The sequence below is a fragment of the Malus sylvestris genome, chromosome 12 (assembly GCF_916048215.2).
Source record: "Malus sylvestris chromosome 12, drMalSylv7.2, whole genome shotgun sequence".
NCBI lineage: Eukaryota > Viridiplantae > Streptophyta > Magnoliopsida > Rosales > Rosaceae > Malus > Malus sylvestris.
This window is the reverse complement of record NC_062271.1, coordinates 2391558-2408024: the sequence shown is the minus strand read 5'-3', so window position 1 is coordinate 2408024 and position 16467 is coordinate 2391558. Positions and strand designations below refer to the sequence as shown.

General features: G+C 37.4%; 1 protein-coding gene across 1 annotated transcript; it reads right to left on the bottom strand.

Annotated features, from left to right (window-relative positions):
- Positions 1–9796: 9796 nt before the first annotated feature.
- On the bottom strand, positions 9797–10857 carry LOC126593235 (NDR1/HIN1-like protein 3). The gene has a single exon (XM_050259232.1). The coding sequence runs from the start codon at positions 10464–10466 to the stop codon at positions 9894–9896; it is 573 nt and encodes a 190-aa protein (XP_050115189.1). The 5' UTR covers positions 10467–10857; the 3' UTR covers positions 9797–9893.
- Between the last annotated feature and the right edge of the window lie 5610 nt (positions 10858–16467).

Genomic DNA, 16467 nt, shown 5'->3' with positions numbered 1-16467 from the left:
TAGACGAGAGAAAACAAGAAAAATGGTACCAATGCAGTTGCAGATGGAGTATTGTCTTGTATATAAGACGAAAGGGAGGATTTCGGCTTTGTACTTATGAAAAAGCTTAATCGAGTGCTGACAGCCATTGACAGAAGGTATGTATATCTAGCAATTGACTTTGTTGGAAATGTCAAGAGGAACATCCAAAGAGTCCTTCTGGTCTGTGGGAACTTCCAAAGTTGTTCAATCCGGGTCTCGCCTGATCACCAAAAGAATCGAAATACCTTCTGTTTTGTTGATCTAATTAGCTAAACAAATTTATGCAGAAGCACTTGGAGGAAAAGGACTTTCGATACTTGCTTGAAGTAGTTCCTTGTAGTTCCCAACCCCTTTAACTTCTCTGCTTGTTTTTATTTTCTGTGTTTTCTACACCCATTAACTTATGGTGGACGGACGCTCTGGTCGCAGTTGAATATGGCGGATGAGACGAGGGGGAAGGTATGGGAGACTGCAATGTGAGAGTTAGTTGTGACGACTTTTGGTCCCTGAGAATAGCATAACATTTCTAAACTGTAGTTTTATGGGCAGTTTTGACGCACCAAGTCGAGTAATTTTTCGGTGTGCAGTAACACCACATTGGCAATGTAAGATGCTCGTCCCTTGAAGTTTGAACATGAATTATTATTTAGTTAAATTTTACGCGTGATGCATTGTAAACAAGCTAGATCTCTACAAATGATCATCGCTCCCAGCACTAAAAACTCCTAGTGTCGTTGTTGTGCACATTTTCGGCATTGGATTCAATCGAAACGTATGAAATTTTTTGACGATGTGCTGAGCACTGTTGGTAAAAAAAAAAAAAATAGCTTGAAGTTTTATACAGCAGTATATCGATGTTGTATACAGCAGTATCCGAGTTAAAGTTGGAAATGTCGTTTTGCCCAAACACCACCTCCCCATGCGCTTCAAGAAGTACTTGTTTTTAGCCGGTTCAATTTGGGGTCGGGCTCACATCCATGATGGTGGTATGTGTTGGTTCTAACCTGGGTCCTAACTCATCACGCCCTATGTAGGAACTCATAGGGTAAGTATGTTACTCTACGCCCTATTAGTAGACATGTAAACTGGTCAGTTTTATTGGGTTTAAGTTGGTTTCAATATGACTCGAGTTAATAGTTTCGTTGCTGTTTGAAATGTTACCCTTGCATGATCCTGAAAATAGTGGCTTATAGATCGATCTAGGTAAACGTACAAGCAAAGTAATTGTGTGGTCAGATGATGGAAAGAAAAATAAATTTGTAGACAATTTTGTAAATTAAATGACATAAAAGTTGATGATTGGATTATTACTTAAGCGTTGATAAATGTGCTTATTTTCTATTGGTGACACATCATTTGGTTTACAAAATTTGTCTACAAATTTAGTCTTCCTAGAATTTCTCTCTATATAATAGATGTGTGTATGTATTCATCAGAAAAAAAGTATTTAATTGAGATGTGTTGACCCTAAAAACTACCAAGCTTACGTAGCGTGCAGGCCGAGTAATAAATAAGCTAACTATGCCATTCGGTTGTGTGCGGAACGTGCCAACTCGTCGGCCGAATTTGGTCGGAGAGTAAAATATGTCGATGTGGCGTTGGACGCACTGCTGACTTCTTGATCTTGCAACTACGGCCAAGGAAGGAACATATCTCAGCCTTCGGGTTCTATAGCTTGAAGACAAGGCTGCTAGTTTTGCGAAGTTCAATATCAAATTCGGCTTTCAATGTGTTGAATGTAGTAACCTGGTAACACTTCACTTTGCAGAGAAGGCTGATGAGATGATCTTTACCAACAATGACTCGGAAATCCTTGTTAACCGAGACTTAGATAAATAACCAGTTGGTCTTGAAGTTCAATATCAAATTCTGGTTCTATAGCTTGAAGACAAGGCTGTTAGTTTTGCGAAGTTCAATATCAAATTCGGCTTTCAATGTGTTGAATGTAGTAACCTGGTAACACCTCACTTTGCCGAGAAGGCTGATGAGATGATCTCTACCAACAATGACTCGGAAATCCTTGTTAATCGAGACTTAGATAAATAACCAGTTGGTCTTGAAGTAGTGCTGTTTATTCAAACTGAAGGTGTTCCTCGATCGGCTGATTCTACGGCTCCAGTGCTGTCTATCCAAATTGAAGGTGCTCATTGGTTGCCTTCACAGTGCTGTTTATCCAAACTGAAGATGTGTCGGCTAGAAGAAAAGGAGAGACAAAAAAAATCTAAGGGTTGTTGAAAAGCTTTGGGTAGGGCAATTTGTGTGCTAATTTGAAGGGCCCTTTCCGTTGCCACTGGCTCTGTATTTATAGGAACGCAAAAGTTCGATGACCACATAACAAACTGTTGCCGGGCGTCGGAAGATGAGTGTAGCCAAATCAAGGACGTCCTACAGATGTATGAAGATGTATCTGGGCAGCGGGTTAACTTGCAAAAGAGTGAAATTTGCTTCAGTAGAAATGTTAAACGGCCGATGCAATTGAGGCTGGCAGGTCTGCTAGGAGTCAAGAAGGTAGACCGACATGACTGATACCTGGGTATGCCAACTCTTGTTGGTCGAAACAAGACATAGTGCTACAGCTATATAAAGGACCGAATGTGGAAAAGGCTCCAAGGCTGGAAGGGCAAACTGCTTAGTGCGGAAGGGAAGGAAGTACTAGTCAAAGTCATCGCACAAGTAATTCCAAATTACACAATGAGTTGTTTTCTCCTCCCCAAACACTTCTGTGATGATTTAAACAAATTAATTGCATCCCTTTGCTGGAATGGTGATGAAGGTGAAAGGAAAATGCACTGGTGTTCGTGGGAAAGACTTTGCAGCCCAAAATGTGAGGGTGGTCTTGGGTTTCGAAATATCTTTGTGTTTAATTTGGGGATGTTAGCTAAACAAGGCTGGAAGCTACTTACTGAGCCCAACTTCCTGATTTCGAGGGTTCTAAAGGCTAAGTACTTTCCAAATGGCTCTTTTATGGAGGTACTTGTACAACCAAATGCATCTTATACATGGAAGAGCATATGTGCAACCAAGGTCTAAAATATCGATAATATTGGAAATATTGGTAGTCCAAAAGTACGGAAATTTCGATGAAAATATCGGGATATTATCGATATCGATAAAAATTGAATAAAAACCACGGAAATTGTAAGAAAAACTTGGAAATTTTTATTGAAAGATGTTTATTTAGTCAACTATCTATTAATTTATCACAAAAAATTGGAAAGAAATACATTGCATGATGGATTTAATTGATGTTCAATACATAGCCAAGTTATATACTTTGAGTAATTGTTTCAATCTAGTGGCATGAACATTTTTTGACAAATGCCTGCGCTCGACACTTGGACAATTTAATATGATTATTTATAGTTTCAACGGACAACATATAATCAGCACTTAGACACAATTAGGGTAACCGAAACAAAAGAACAGTTAATCAGGATTTGAAAAGAAATTAACATTCCTGCACTCTGTAGACTTGAAACGAGTTGCAGATGTATCATTAACACTCAATAATGGAACCTTCAGGTTACTGGACTTTGTTAAAAGGGAGCATTTTTGCTCACCACCATAAATTATGGTGTATGCTCACCATATACCTAATCAATTGACACATGTTCTTTCACTTAATCTTGGTTAATTTTTTTCAAAATTGAAAAACTAACATTTAATGTGAAAGTTAACTAGAGTTAGATGAAAGAACACGTGTCAATTGATTAGGTGTATGGTGAGCATACACCATAGTTTATGGTGGTGAGCAAAAATGTTCCCTTGTTAAAATGGCTGAATGAAGAGGAGTGTCAGATTGAATGATTTCGTGTATATCATTGACAGAGTACATCGTACAATATATATACAAGTAAATCAACTAATCAACCCTACATTAATGGCTAGGAAACAGTGACCCACATTTAGTGAGATTTGACTCAAACCTGTTTAGGTAAATATATTACAAAATATATTACATATAATATCGTATAATATTTCCTAATAGACTTTTACCCGAAGAGGAAGCCACACATTAATACTGTAAACACCAGCAGCAGTCTCCGAGTTAAAACATGGAAATGTCGCTTTCCCCAACGACCACCGATCCCTGACCTTCGACAAGTACACTATGCAAAATGGTAGTGTTCTTGTGACCTTGGAAAAACAGCGTCGAATTCAAAGTCACTCGGGCAAACGTCTTCTTTCTGTAGTCAGCAACGACTGGGACACGGCAGTAGTATATCCCAACCGTTTTGTTGGGATTTCTGATGGTGATGTTGAACGAAAGATTGTACGAGAGAGTGTTGGTGTCGTTAGTGAAACTGAATTGCGTTAGGTAATCATTGGTGATGGTGAATTTTGGCTTTTCGGGATGGAAGACGAGCCAAGATATGACAACGGCTAGCCCTAAGTAGATAATTATACAGAGTGTGGTGATATTCCCACCCCGGTGTCTTATTTCCCCACCCACCCATTTAATGAAAATGTTAATAACATATTTATCATTTTAAAAGAAGACTCTTAAACCCCTATTTAATTCAGTACTAAAATAATAAATAAATAATGGTGGGTGGGGTGTGATATCTTTGGTGGAAAGAGGTTGGGAAAGATTTGGGTTAGAATCGATAGAAAGGTTGGAGGAAGGAATGGGCGTGTGCTAGATGAAGGCGAGAAACTTCAATGGAGAAAAAAGAGAATTGGGTGTGAGATCTGCGGTTTTGACAAAAAAAGGAGGAAGAAGAGTGGTTTGGGGATCCGGGGTCTCTGCAGGGTAGTGTTAGGTGTGAAGGAGATGATGAATGTCTAGGCCTTAGGTCTTGCATTTTCTTTCATTTTTTATATTTTTATTTATTTATTTATAATATCATTTAAAGATATATCAGAGTTATTTAAAAAAATATATATTACGGTTATTTTGGGAATAATGGTGGGTGGGGAAATAACATTTTACTTTTTTAATTTTCTATGGTGGGTGGAATTATCATTTGAGTGGGAAAATAGAGTAGTTGTTTATAAGAAAGAAGTTGAAATTAATAAGCAAATATCCTAATTATATCGTTATATTAAAAACAAACATATGTTATGCAGAAGACGATACTGGCTACATTTCCTCTTGCATTTCCCTTTGTACCTTCTCCACTATTGTTTGCCAGTGAACTTTGTTTTCACTTAAAAATGAGTATTAAATGTGTTTAACAAGGCCTAAATTATAGTTACCTTTTCATGCTTATTTTCCTTTAATGAGGGCTAAATTGGTAAATAGGGACAATAAGAGAGGTTTTTAAGTACATGTAAATAAAAATATGTTGCGAGGAAAAATCAAACAGGAACCTCTAGTGTTTAATAAAAATATTTTCATTTCATTTTTTTATATGATTGAGAGCGAGAAAGGAAAAATCAAACATGAACCTCTAGTGTAAGAGTAAAATATTCTTGATCAACTAAGTTTTTTTGAGTAAATCGATATTTTTACACTAGGTGGAGGGGGAGTTTAGCTAAGCCACACAATGAACAACCTAACTTGGTATTGAATTCGCCATTCACGAGATTCGAACCTAAGACCTCTCACTTCGAAGTGAAGAGGAATACCACCAGACCGTAGTACTGAGTGACTCTTGATCAATTAAGTTATATAAGCAAAAATCGTCTTTCTGAACATAAGCATACTGACAAAAGGCATTGCTGTGTGAAAAAATGTTACCAATTAAGAGAGCTATCATTGTGTGTGTTACACCACATTACATGGCGATCGACGTGATGTATGAATGTAGGAAACAAAAACCTTTTCCTTATATTACAATCTTCCATCAAGATATCTTGGATGAGGTCAGGGGATCCTCAAACCAAAGACACTAATGGTCAAAGTACAATGCCAATTCCGCTAATCTGTAGGCTGCCATATAAGCAATTCTGCGAACATGAGAAACTTGAGCTTGAGGAATGGAACGTAAAGCCACCTTAATGTCTTCAACAATCATGCTCAGCAGGGAGAATTCACATTGTAAACTACCTAGAGCATGCACAAGCCTGATAGAATCACTTTCCAATGAACACCGTCACGAGCTGCCATAAATGCAATCATATCAGAGTTCAACAAGTCAGACACTCGCCGGACAAACGCACCGCGAAACTGCCCTTTATCATCTCTAACCAGTACCCCAATTCAATCTTTTATTTATATTTACACTCGACCAAATAATAATAATAAAAAAGTGTTCGAAAGGAGTCTATCAAAATTCACATACTAACAGGAAATGAATGTGATTATGTGCAACAGAAATACACACCATTTCAAAGCTTATTCTCACTTTTGCAAACCTCCACGTCTTATGCTTAATCCATAAATAAACAATGAAACATTATTTTTTTTGTTTAAAGTATTAAATTAAACATCGTAAATACCAAAAATATATATGACAATATTTGAGAATTTCTTATATGTTCATTAATCTCCAAAGTGGAGTATATATATGAGTTACAATTGGTATTACATATGTACTTCACCAATGTGGGACAATAAACTACTATTTACACTGTAACTAATATATAACTCGCAATACTGCCTCTCAAGTTGGTGCAAAGAAGTCACGCATGCCCAACTTGGCAAGCGAGTTGGAAAACACACTATTAGACACAACCTTAGTAAGAACATCAGCAAGTTGATCTTCAAATCCCACAAACGGAAACATAATAATTCTAGCATCCAATTTTTCATTAATGAAATGTCGATCAATCTTCACATGTTTTGTTCGATCATGTTGCACTAGATTATGAGCAATCTTAATAGCAGCCTTGTTATCACAATGAAGTTTCATAGCACCCTTGGGTTTAAACCCAAGATCTCTCAACAATTTTTTCAACCACAACAACTCACATACACCATGAGACATACCACAAAACTCAGCTTCTGCACTTGACCTAGCCACCACTTTTTGTTTCTTACTTCTCCAAGTAACTAAATTACCACCCACAAACATAAAGTATCCAGATGTAGATAACCGATCAGTGATAGAACCTACCCAATCTGCATCTGTATACCCTTCGACGTTCAAATGACCATTCTTGGAGAAAACCAAACCTCTACCAGGAGCCATCTTCAAGTACCTCAAAATACGAGTTACTGCATCCGTATGAGCTTCACTAGGTGAGTGCATAAACTGACTTACCACACTAACCGCATAAGCAATGTTAGGGCGAGTGTGAGACAAATAAATTAATCTCCCCACAAGCCTCTGATACCGTTCCTTATGAGTAGGAACTTGATCTGGAAATACGCCCAGACGATGATTCTGCTCAATCTTAGTATCAACAGGTTTACAATCTAACATACATGTTTCAGCTAACAAATAAAGAACATAATTCCGTTGAGACAGAAAAATACCATGCTTGGATCGTGCAACCTCAATTCCAAGAAAATACTTCAATTCACCCAATTCTTTCATCTCAAATTCAATAGCTAGGTACTTTTGAAGGTGTTGTATCTCTTTCTGATCATCACCAGTCACTATCATGTCATCAACATAAATAATCAATGCAGTTAGCTTACCATTTTGTCGCTTTAGAAACAAAGTGTGATCTGAATGACTTTGGATATACCCAAACTTCTTCAATGAACTTGTAAACCTCCCAAACCACGCTCTAGGAGATTGTTTCAAACCATACAAAGCTTTTCGTAACCTGCATACAATACCTTTTTCAGGAGATGTTTCAATACCAGGTGGGAGATCCATATAAACTTCCTCATTAAGATCACCATGAAGGAAAGCATTCTTAACATCAAACTGCAGCAGAGGCCAATCCTAGTTTGCTGCTAAAGGCAGAAGAACACGCACAATATTAAGTTTGGCAACAGGAGCAAAAGTCTCCTGATAGTCCACCCTATATGTTTGAGTATAACCTTTAGCAACTAATCTGGCTTTATACAGATCAATAGAACCATCTGCTTTGTGCTTAATAGTAAACACCCATCTACATCCAACGGCTTTCTTCCTGTTTGGTAAAGGAACCAAATCCCAAGTAGAATTCTTTTCCAAAGCTTCCATCTTAACTTTCATGGCATTAACTCACTTAAGGTTAGACAAAGCATCTTGCAATTTTGTTGGAATTGATACACTAGACAGCTGACATATGTAAGATGCATATGGTTTGGACAAGCGATGAGTAGACACATAATTGTTGATAAGATATTTGGCTTTGGCATGCATATCAGGTTCATATTGTACTTTAGGTTTTCCATGATTAGCTCATGGAGGCAATTGATAAGTAGAAGAATCGTCAGAATTTACCTCATGTATGCCACCATCTTGTACCAAACTGTTAGAAGAATCATCACTAGACGAACCATCATCAGGCAACTCGTTAGACATATCAGCAGCAGGCAACCGATCATCAGAAGGTAATTCGTCAGACATACTAGCAGGCAACTCGCTGGGCACATCTGATCTGTCGTCAGTAGAAATAGTTCCGGGAATGACAGGTGACCAATCACTATCTGTAGCCGACTGATCAGTATCACGCAACATAATCGGTTCTGTTCCTAACTTTGCCTGTAACACATCATCCATACCATTTCTTCGAATCTGCACTTCACTCCTTCTCTCTCATTGAAGTGGAGAGTTGGAAGAGGGCTTCACAAAATACGAAACTTCCTCGTGAAAGGTGACATCCATGGTAATATAAATTTTTTAAGTCGAAGGATGATAACACTTATAGCCTTTTTTATTGTTAGCATACATAATAAAGACACATCAGAGAGCACATACATCAAGTTTACTCTGCTGATGAGATTAGACATGCACATATGCAATACACCCAAACATTTTCGGAGGAAGCTTTGATACAGAAACAAGAGAAACATGTGTTTGTAGCACATCAAGTGGTGTCTGAAAATCAAGAACTCTACTTGGAACACGATTGATCAAATACATAACAGCCAAAACAGCATGACCCCACAAATGATTAGGAACATAAAAACACTATGATTATATTGAGCCATTGAACAAAATCACGAATAATAAAGGCATAAAAGATACGTAGCAGTATGAAAACAATTTACCAGAACACTGTAGCAATCACTGTTCACGATACTATAGCAGAGCACTATTCACGGTACTGTAGCAATTACTATTTACGGCACTGTAGAGGATCACTGTTCACAACATTGTAGCGCGACATTTTATTTATTTTTTTAATTTTTTTTTTCAACGAAGGAAATCATGAAAAATGTGGGCACAAAATTAAAGCACATAGGTCACCAAGAGCGAACTGCTCTGATGCCATATTAAACTAAACATGGTAAATACCAAAAATATATATGACAATATTTAGGAATTTCTTATACGTTCATTAATCTCCAAAGTGGAGTATATATAAGAGTTACAATTGGTATTACATATGTATTTCACCAATGTGGGACAATAAACTACTATTTACACTTCAACTAATATATAACTCACAACATAAAGAAACAAATGTTGTTATCTTGTTAAGTTCCTCCAAAGTCGTGATTCAGGACACCAGGTTTTTTTTTTTCTTCTGATATACCGAACTGGGGGTAAAGATTTTGGCTAAGCCATATATTGATTGGAAATGGACCATTAAGGTATCAAAATTGCCATTCCTGACACTGGACCTGAGATCTTCACTTACGAGTAAAAAAATAAATATCACTACCATAATGTTAATTGTCGTGATTTGAGATTAATTTTAAAAATAATAACAAGTAAAAAAAAAAAAAGGAAGTCACACCACTATAATAAAGATTTTTTTTTTTTTTTTTTTCAAAATTTGGGAAACAAAAAATTCCTATATACAAACAAGTAGATTGCCTTGAAATGACAAGCGAGTGATACAAAAAGGATAATCTACTCTAAACTAAACGTGAAACAAATTTAATGGTCGACCTTGTCACACTTGGTGCTCTGAAAAATTTCAGCTGGTTTTCCGCTAGAACTCAATGGAACCTTCAAATAGCAAGCCATCTGGAGCTCCTTCTCATCCTTGTACATAGCAATCTTGGTCCAATACTTAAAATAGATCTTCAACGCGATATCAAAAACCAAACTATTCCTAAAATTTGAAGCCTCCCCATTTGTAAGAGCCGTCACCGTTTGGTGTCCCTTGAACAATGGATTCAACTCGTACTTATCCCTGTGCGCTACGCCGAATGGTCCTAGAATACTGGTACTCAAATCCTGGTTCTTATAACTAGGAACGGCTTCAAAATGTTCATAGTGGAAGTCATTCCATTTGTTACGGTTTTCCACAGTCATCTTGAGGGACAGATTGTAAAAGATGGTGTTGTTGGTTGCCGTCAGGTTGAATTGCGTCAGCGAGGCATCGGTGACCTGGTAAATCATCGGTTTAGAAGGGCTGAATTGACGAATCACGAACCAAGCGGTGAACGCGAGGGCACCGAGTACTACAACAATGATGCAGAAACAGCAGCAACATTTTCTTAGCATGGTTGATTGAGAGAGGAGATTTTTCAAATAACGCGAAACCAGAGTGCGAGATTATTGTTAAGGCCTTCTAGTTGTAAGAAGAGAAGGTGTAAGGTTACTGGTTACAAGTGCTGGTCGTTAGGAAATTTTAATGGTATATATAGTAAAGACACCTATAATATATGTAATTTTGTGAGAAGTATTCTTCCTGTTTTAGTCTTTGACATTTTTAAATAGCAAGATTTGAGGTTGCTACCTTATCGTTTTGACTGCGGTCCATCTTAATTCTTGTAGTCATAGTTCTATCAACATTTATAAGTAATGACTCATGTGAGGTCATAAGGTTGCTGCAGTCACAATGTATCACACATGTTTATTTTTAACAACAGATATAAATTACAAGCAAAAAACATTGAGGCCTCCTCTTTTACATTTTTAGCATAATGAACAAGCTGTATCACCTTGCTATGACAATCCTTTGATATATGTCCAAACTTATCACACCTGTAACACTTAGCGTTTCCTTTGTACCAAGGTTCACCAAAGTGAATGTTGTTGCAAGTTTTTTACAAGCTTTTTTTAAACCTTCCATGCTACCAGTATATTTCACCGTAGCACCAAACTTCTCGCCACTTTTGGAATCACCTATCTTATCTTTTTGCTTATCCATAACTTTTTCTCGTTATAATTGCTAGTTAGTGAACCATCCCTAGGTACAGTAATCTAAGGCTAAAGAATGCTTTTTAGTCACTTCTCATTCTTCAGCATGTTTAATTAACATTTCCTCAAAGCCCTTGAGTGTTGCAAAACCTCAGTGGGGTGAATTTCATCGAGTTTCTTAGTTTCCTTTATCATAGTGACTATATTGTCATATGTCCTAGTAACTAATCAACAATTTCTCAACAATTCTCTTGTTATTTAACTCATCATTCATCTTTAATCCAAAAAATCTAGTCAAATAAGCAAACAATGATTCATCTTCTTTCATTCTAGCATATTCAAAGTCTCAAGAATACCTTGTAATTTCACAGCTCGAACTTGTGGATCTCCTCCATACTCTTGCTTCAAAACATCCCTAGTCGCCTTTGCAGTTTCTTGATTTGCAATCCAAGAGAAGATCTCGTCTGAAACTGCACCTTGTATTAACCTCAAGGCTTTTGCTTCTTGAGCCATGAGGTCTTGAACCACAATCATCTTCTTCTCAGTGAGGTCATCCTCAAAATCATTTGGTATCTCAAATCCTTCATCCACAAACTTTCACAGGTTGTGAGACTTGAAAATCGTCTTAATATTTATGCAACAAAAGTTGTAATTTACTCTGGTGAACACTGGAGTTCGGAGCTCATCCAGATCCAGCCATCTTGCCAGTTGATTAAGCTGAGTTCTTCGTTGGAACTCAGAAAAACCAAATCACAGACTATGCCAAAAAAAATAAAAAAATAAGGTCGAATTTGGCTCTAAGGCTGTGTTAGTGTTTTTTAATTTCAATTAGGATGCATTTGTTTACCTTCACTAGCTTTCACTGGATTGGACTGGACTAGACTAACGGTTAGTGTAGCTCGTGTTGGTTACCACATGGACTAGTTTTAATAGGATTATGAGGGACTCGCCTCGACTAAAGGCCTCACTAGACAGTCTTACCGAGACCCCATGAAAAGCAATTGACTACTAAGACCGTGTGCTTCATTTCGCCTCAGACTCGTCTCGTCTACTTCGCACCATCCTCGTAGCCGTCCAGCAAATAGACAATCAACAATAGATCTTCATCGCCGCTTATGGTCTCCGTTGACCCCCAAGAGATGGGATCTTTGTGAACCTAATGATAGGTGAGGAACACAATGAGGAGGAGCGTGAGGAGGCTCATCAGCCACTTAGTGCGCTTAAAGGAATATGGGTGGCCAAGAACGCCGGCGCCCACGACTACGATGAATACATTGGGGATGAGAGAGTACAGGTGACCGTTACAAAAAAAAAAGGAATTTTATTTTGAAATGTCATATCAACTTGTATGCATTTTTCAATTTGTCATATAAACTAAAATTTTAAGCAATTTGTCATACTAACTTTTTGAAATCATTTATTTATCATCTTTCCATAACTCCGTTAAGTTATCCATCCAATATAAGTCTTGCGCCTCACACATGACTTGTGTTTAAGGTTATTTCTGTCATCCTAATACCTCACTTCCCTTTTATTAAGTTGTATTTGACAAAAAACTATAAAGGTTTCTCAGGCAATGGAACAATCTTTTTTATATGATAGCAATGAAATTTATCATACACTGCACTCTCTTCTGGTTATTTCAAATATGTAATGTACACCAGTGGGTTGCATTTAGCATGTCAAAAGACATAATTTCATATAGGCTTTATAAATGAGAAAAATGTTGATGTTTTGTGCCATAAATGGAGTTGTAGGTGCATATGTGCTAAAGAAAAGTAGAAAATTTAAGTGTTTGCACTACAGAAAAGTAAAAAACTTGTGAAAAGATGTTAAAATGACCTAAATAACCCTAAACACAAGTCACGTGCGAGACACATAACTTATATTGGATGGAAATTTTAACGGAGTTAGAGTGAGATGACAAATTAATGATTTTATAAAGTTGGTATGACAAATTGCTTAAAATTTTAATTTATATGACAAATTGAAAAATATGAACAATTTCATATGACATTTCAAAAAATTTCACAAAAATAAACACTCACACAAATATCATGATCTTTCTAATTCACGTGCCTTGCACGTGTACTATTAAACAAGCACAACTGCTAGCCTATGAACTAGTCTAATCTCAGCCATCCATTCTAAGAACTTTAAAACAAGAACAAAATAATTAGACTTCGAGTCTGCTGTCCCGAAAGTGGTGTCTCCTTCCTGTCTCCTTCTATATTTGTTTGACACGTGTACTACCACTTAACTCTAATTTAACTCTGTTAACTTTTACCAAAATTGAAAAAAAAAAAAAGTAAAAAAAAAAAAAAAAAAAGCAGAAACCCTCCCCAGTTTCCAGTCCCCGCCCACGCCAAGGCCCACCCCATCCCCCTCCCTTACTCGTTGCCAGCCCACAGCCTAAACCCCTCCCCTTCCCCCTCCCGTACTCATCACCAGCCCACAGCCAAAACCCCTCTCTCACTTGACTTAAAATTCATATTGCTTTTTTAATCATATTGGTCGAAGAGTCGAGAGGCTTGGGACAAATCTCTCTATAATTTTCAAACACCAATCTATTTAAAATCTTCTAGATCTGTCGTGAAATAAAAATGTCATTGGCATCGTAGTGGCAATGGGAAACCACCACCGCCGACGCCATTGCCGCGATGCGTCGCCTTGACGTTGTCCGTACCAGTTTTCAAGTCCATGACGGTCAAGTCTTGAATCTTCTGACTTACAAGAACACAACTCACGCCATTTTTACCATTGCTTGATTTGAGGTAAAAGTCAATCCTCCTTCAAACGCCCTAGAATTTTTTGTTAGATGATGATTTGAGGATGAAGAAATCAGCTCAAATGCTTATACATACTTCAACATTAAAATTAAAATTTCAAAAAATATTTAAAGATAGCCGCGAGACTACGGCGGCATCAGAGGCAGATAGTCATAGATCCTTTCTTTACTTCATCCAAACAAGTTAGTTAAGAATCGGGATTTCCTAATTCCCTTTTTCAGTCCAAACCCTCTTTTTAATTCCTCATCCAGACATAGAGTTTAATTTGCAGCCACTTGAAACCTCAAGCGTGTCAGTGCAAATTCTAAAGGTATATAATCTTAACATTATGTTTGGATGAGAAACTTTAAGATTACCAAGAAATTTTGAAACGACAGAATTTTATTTTCTAGAATTTGTGAATTTTCTTGTTTAGTTAACCTATAAGAATAATAGAATTTTATACGGAATTTTTATTTTAAACTCTCATTCATGGAAATTTAAAAATGACATATATTTCTATGAAATTTAAACTTAGAAATTAGAGGTCCTAAATTTCAAGATTTTTTTTTCACGCGGAAATTCTAAATTTATATGTATATTAATCCAAACAAGGGAATTGGTAAATGTTAATTTATAAATTCTGACTTTTATCAAAATTTCAAGTTTATTCCCTCATCCAAATATCATGTTACGTGAAAACACAATAAATCTCAGACATTATTTGTGAAAACAACCCCTAAATTTGTAATTTGGGCACTTACCGCGTACTTATATGTTGTGTCTCACTTTACCATATTCCATTAACTCGATCATGTAAACTGTTAACTTGTTGATGTGGCAATGTCTTTAATGTAATCTGGGTTAAAAAACATTATAAAACAATTAAAGTGTAAGAAAACAATGATAAAAATAAAAAATAAAAAAATTCCAGTCGGCCATCTCCCGCCAATCTCCTTGTACCCACCATTACCACCTCCTCCCACCCTTGAGACCCATCAACCACCATATCCGGTCCTCCCCTTCCCCACACACAGAGACTCCTCTTTCCCCTCTCTCTTTGTTATTCTAAAATCCCAACAATGCAAGGAACGAAGAAACAAAAAGAAAGTTTGCAGAGTACTGATAATAAAAGAAACACTTCTCTGATGCAGAATGTGGGGAGAGAGAGGGAGAGAGAGAGATTTGTGATGCAGGAAGGGTTGGGTCATTGGGGTAGCAGAGGGTGGGGCCAAATCGGGCGGTGGAGTTACGGTTGAGGGAGATGAGGGTAGTCGGAGGATGTCGTAGGGTGGGTGATGGGGTGCGGAAAGGAAGTGGTGGTGGCTGGGGTTTTTTTTTTCTTTTTCTTTTCTTCGATCTGTTTTTGTTTAATCATTTTTTTAAGAGTAAATTATACTTTACCACCTCAAGTTTAAGATCTATTGCAACCTCATACAATATCTTCAAAACATTTCACTTTCATACCTTACGTACTATTTTATTTTAATATAATACATCCATGACATTTTATATCAATTAATCTATTAAGAGCTGACATGGCAGCCACATTTGTGCCACGTGACAATTTTTTTTATACATTAAAAATATTATAATATTTAACCTATTAAAAAAAAACCACAAATCTTCTTCCCCACTCATCACCCCCCTCTCTCCCATCCATCATCACCCACCCCCAAAAAACCCACCCGAGCCCATCCCCTTCTCTCATCCCCCATCACCCCTCCCAAAAATCCCCTTCTCAGTCCTCTCCTCACTCACCATTTTTTATAGCTTCTTCCTCTGCTCTTCTTCTTCTTCTTCTTCTTCTTCTTCCCTCTAGGAGATGAGCTTCTTCGTGAAGCCTCAAACCCTAACCCTAATCTCATGCACTCCTCTCTCTTCGTCTTCCTCTTCCTATCACCAATCGATTCGTAGAGACGCTCGTTGGCGGTCTCCGCTCCCACAGAAAATGCATGAGATTGGAAGGAGGGGGTGGGCTTGGGTGGGATTTTTAGGCGTGGCGGAGGTTCGGGAAGGAGTTCGAGGAGAGAGGAGGAGGGAAGGGGTTAAGGGATGTGAGGTCACCGACGTGGTCGAATTCGAGGGATTCGGGAAGCGAGCAGTCTAGGGTTAGGTCTTCGGGGAGGTAGAGGTGGGGTGGGGGTGGGTTTTTGGATGGGAGGGGAGGTGAAGAGAGTGGAGGAGAGGGAGGTGGGTCGGGGGGGAATGGGTTATTGGGTTCATTTTTATTTTTAATTTTTTTAATAGGGTAAATTATTATAATATTTTTAATGCATAAAAAAAAATTGCCACGTGGCACAAATTTGGCAGCCACGTTAGCTCTTAACTGACCAATGGATGAAAAATATAACGGATGTATTACATTGAAATAAAATAATACATGAGGTATGAAAGTGAAATGTTTTGAAGATGTTGTATGAGGTTGCAATAGACCTCAAACCTGAGGTGATAAAGTGTAATTTACCATTTTTTTAATTAATATGTAAAATTACTAGAATGTTCATGCCAAGTCAACAAGTTAACAGTTTATGTGCTGAAGTTTAACGGAACAAGTTAAAATGAGACACGGAGTATAAATACAAGGAGTAAAG

Coding starts and splice junctions, on each gene's coding strand:
- LOC126593235 (XM_050259232.1), bottom strand. CDS start 10,466: ATGCTAAGAAAATGTTGCTGCTGTTTCTGCATCATTGTTGTAGTACTC.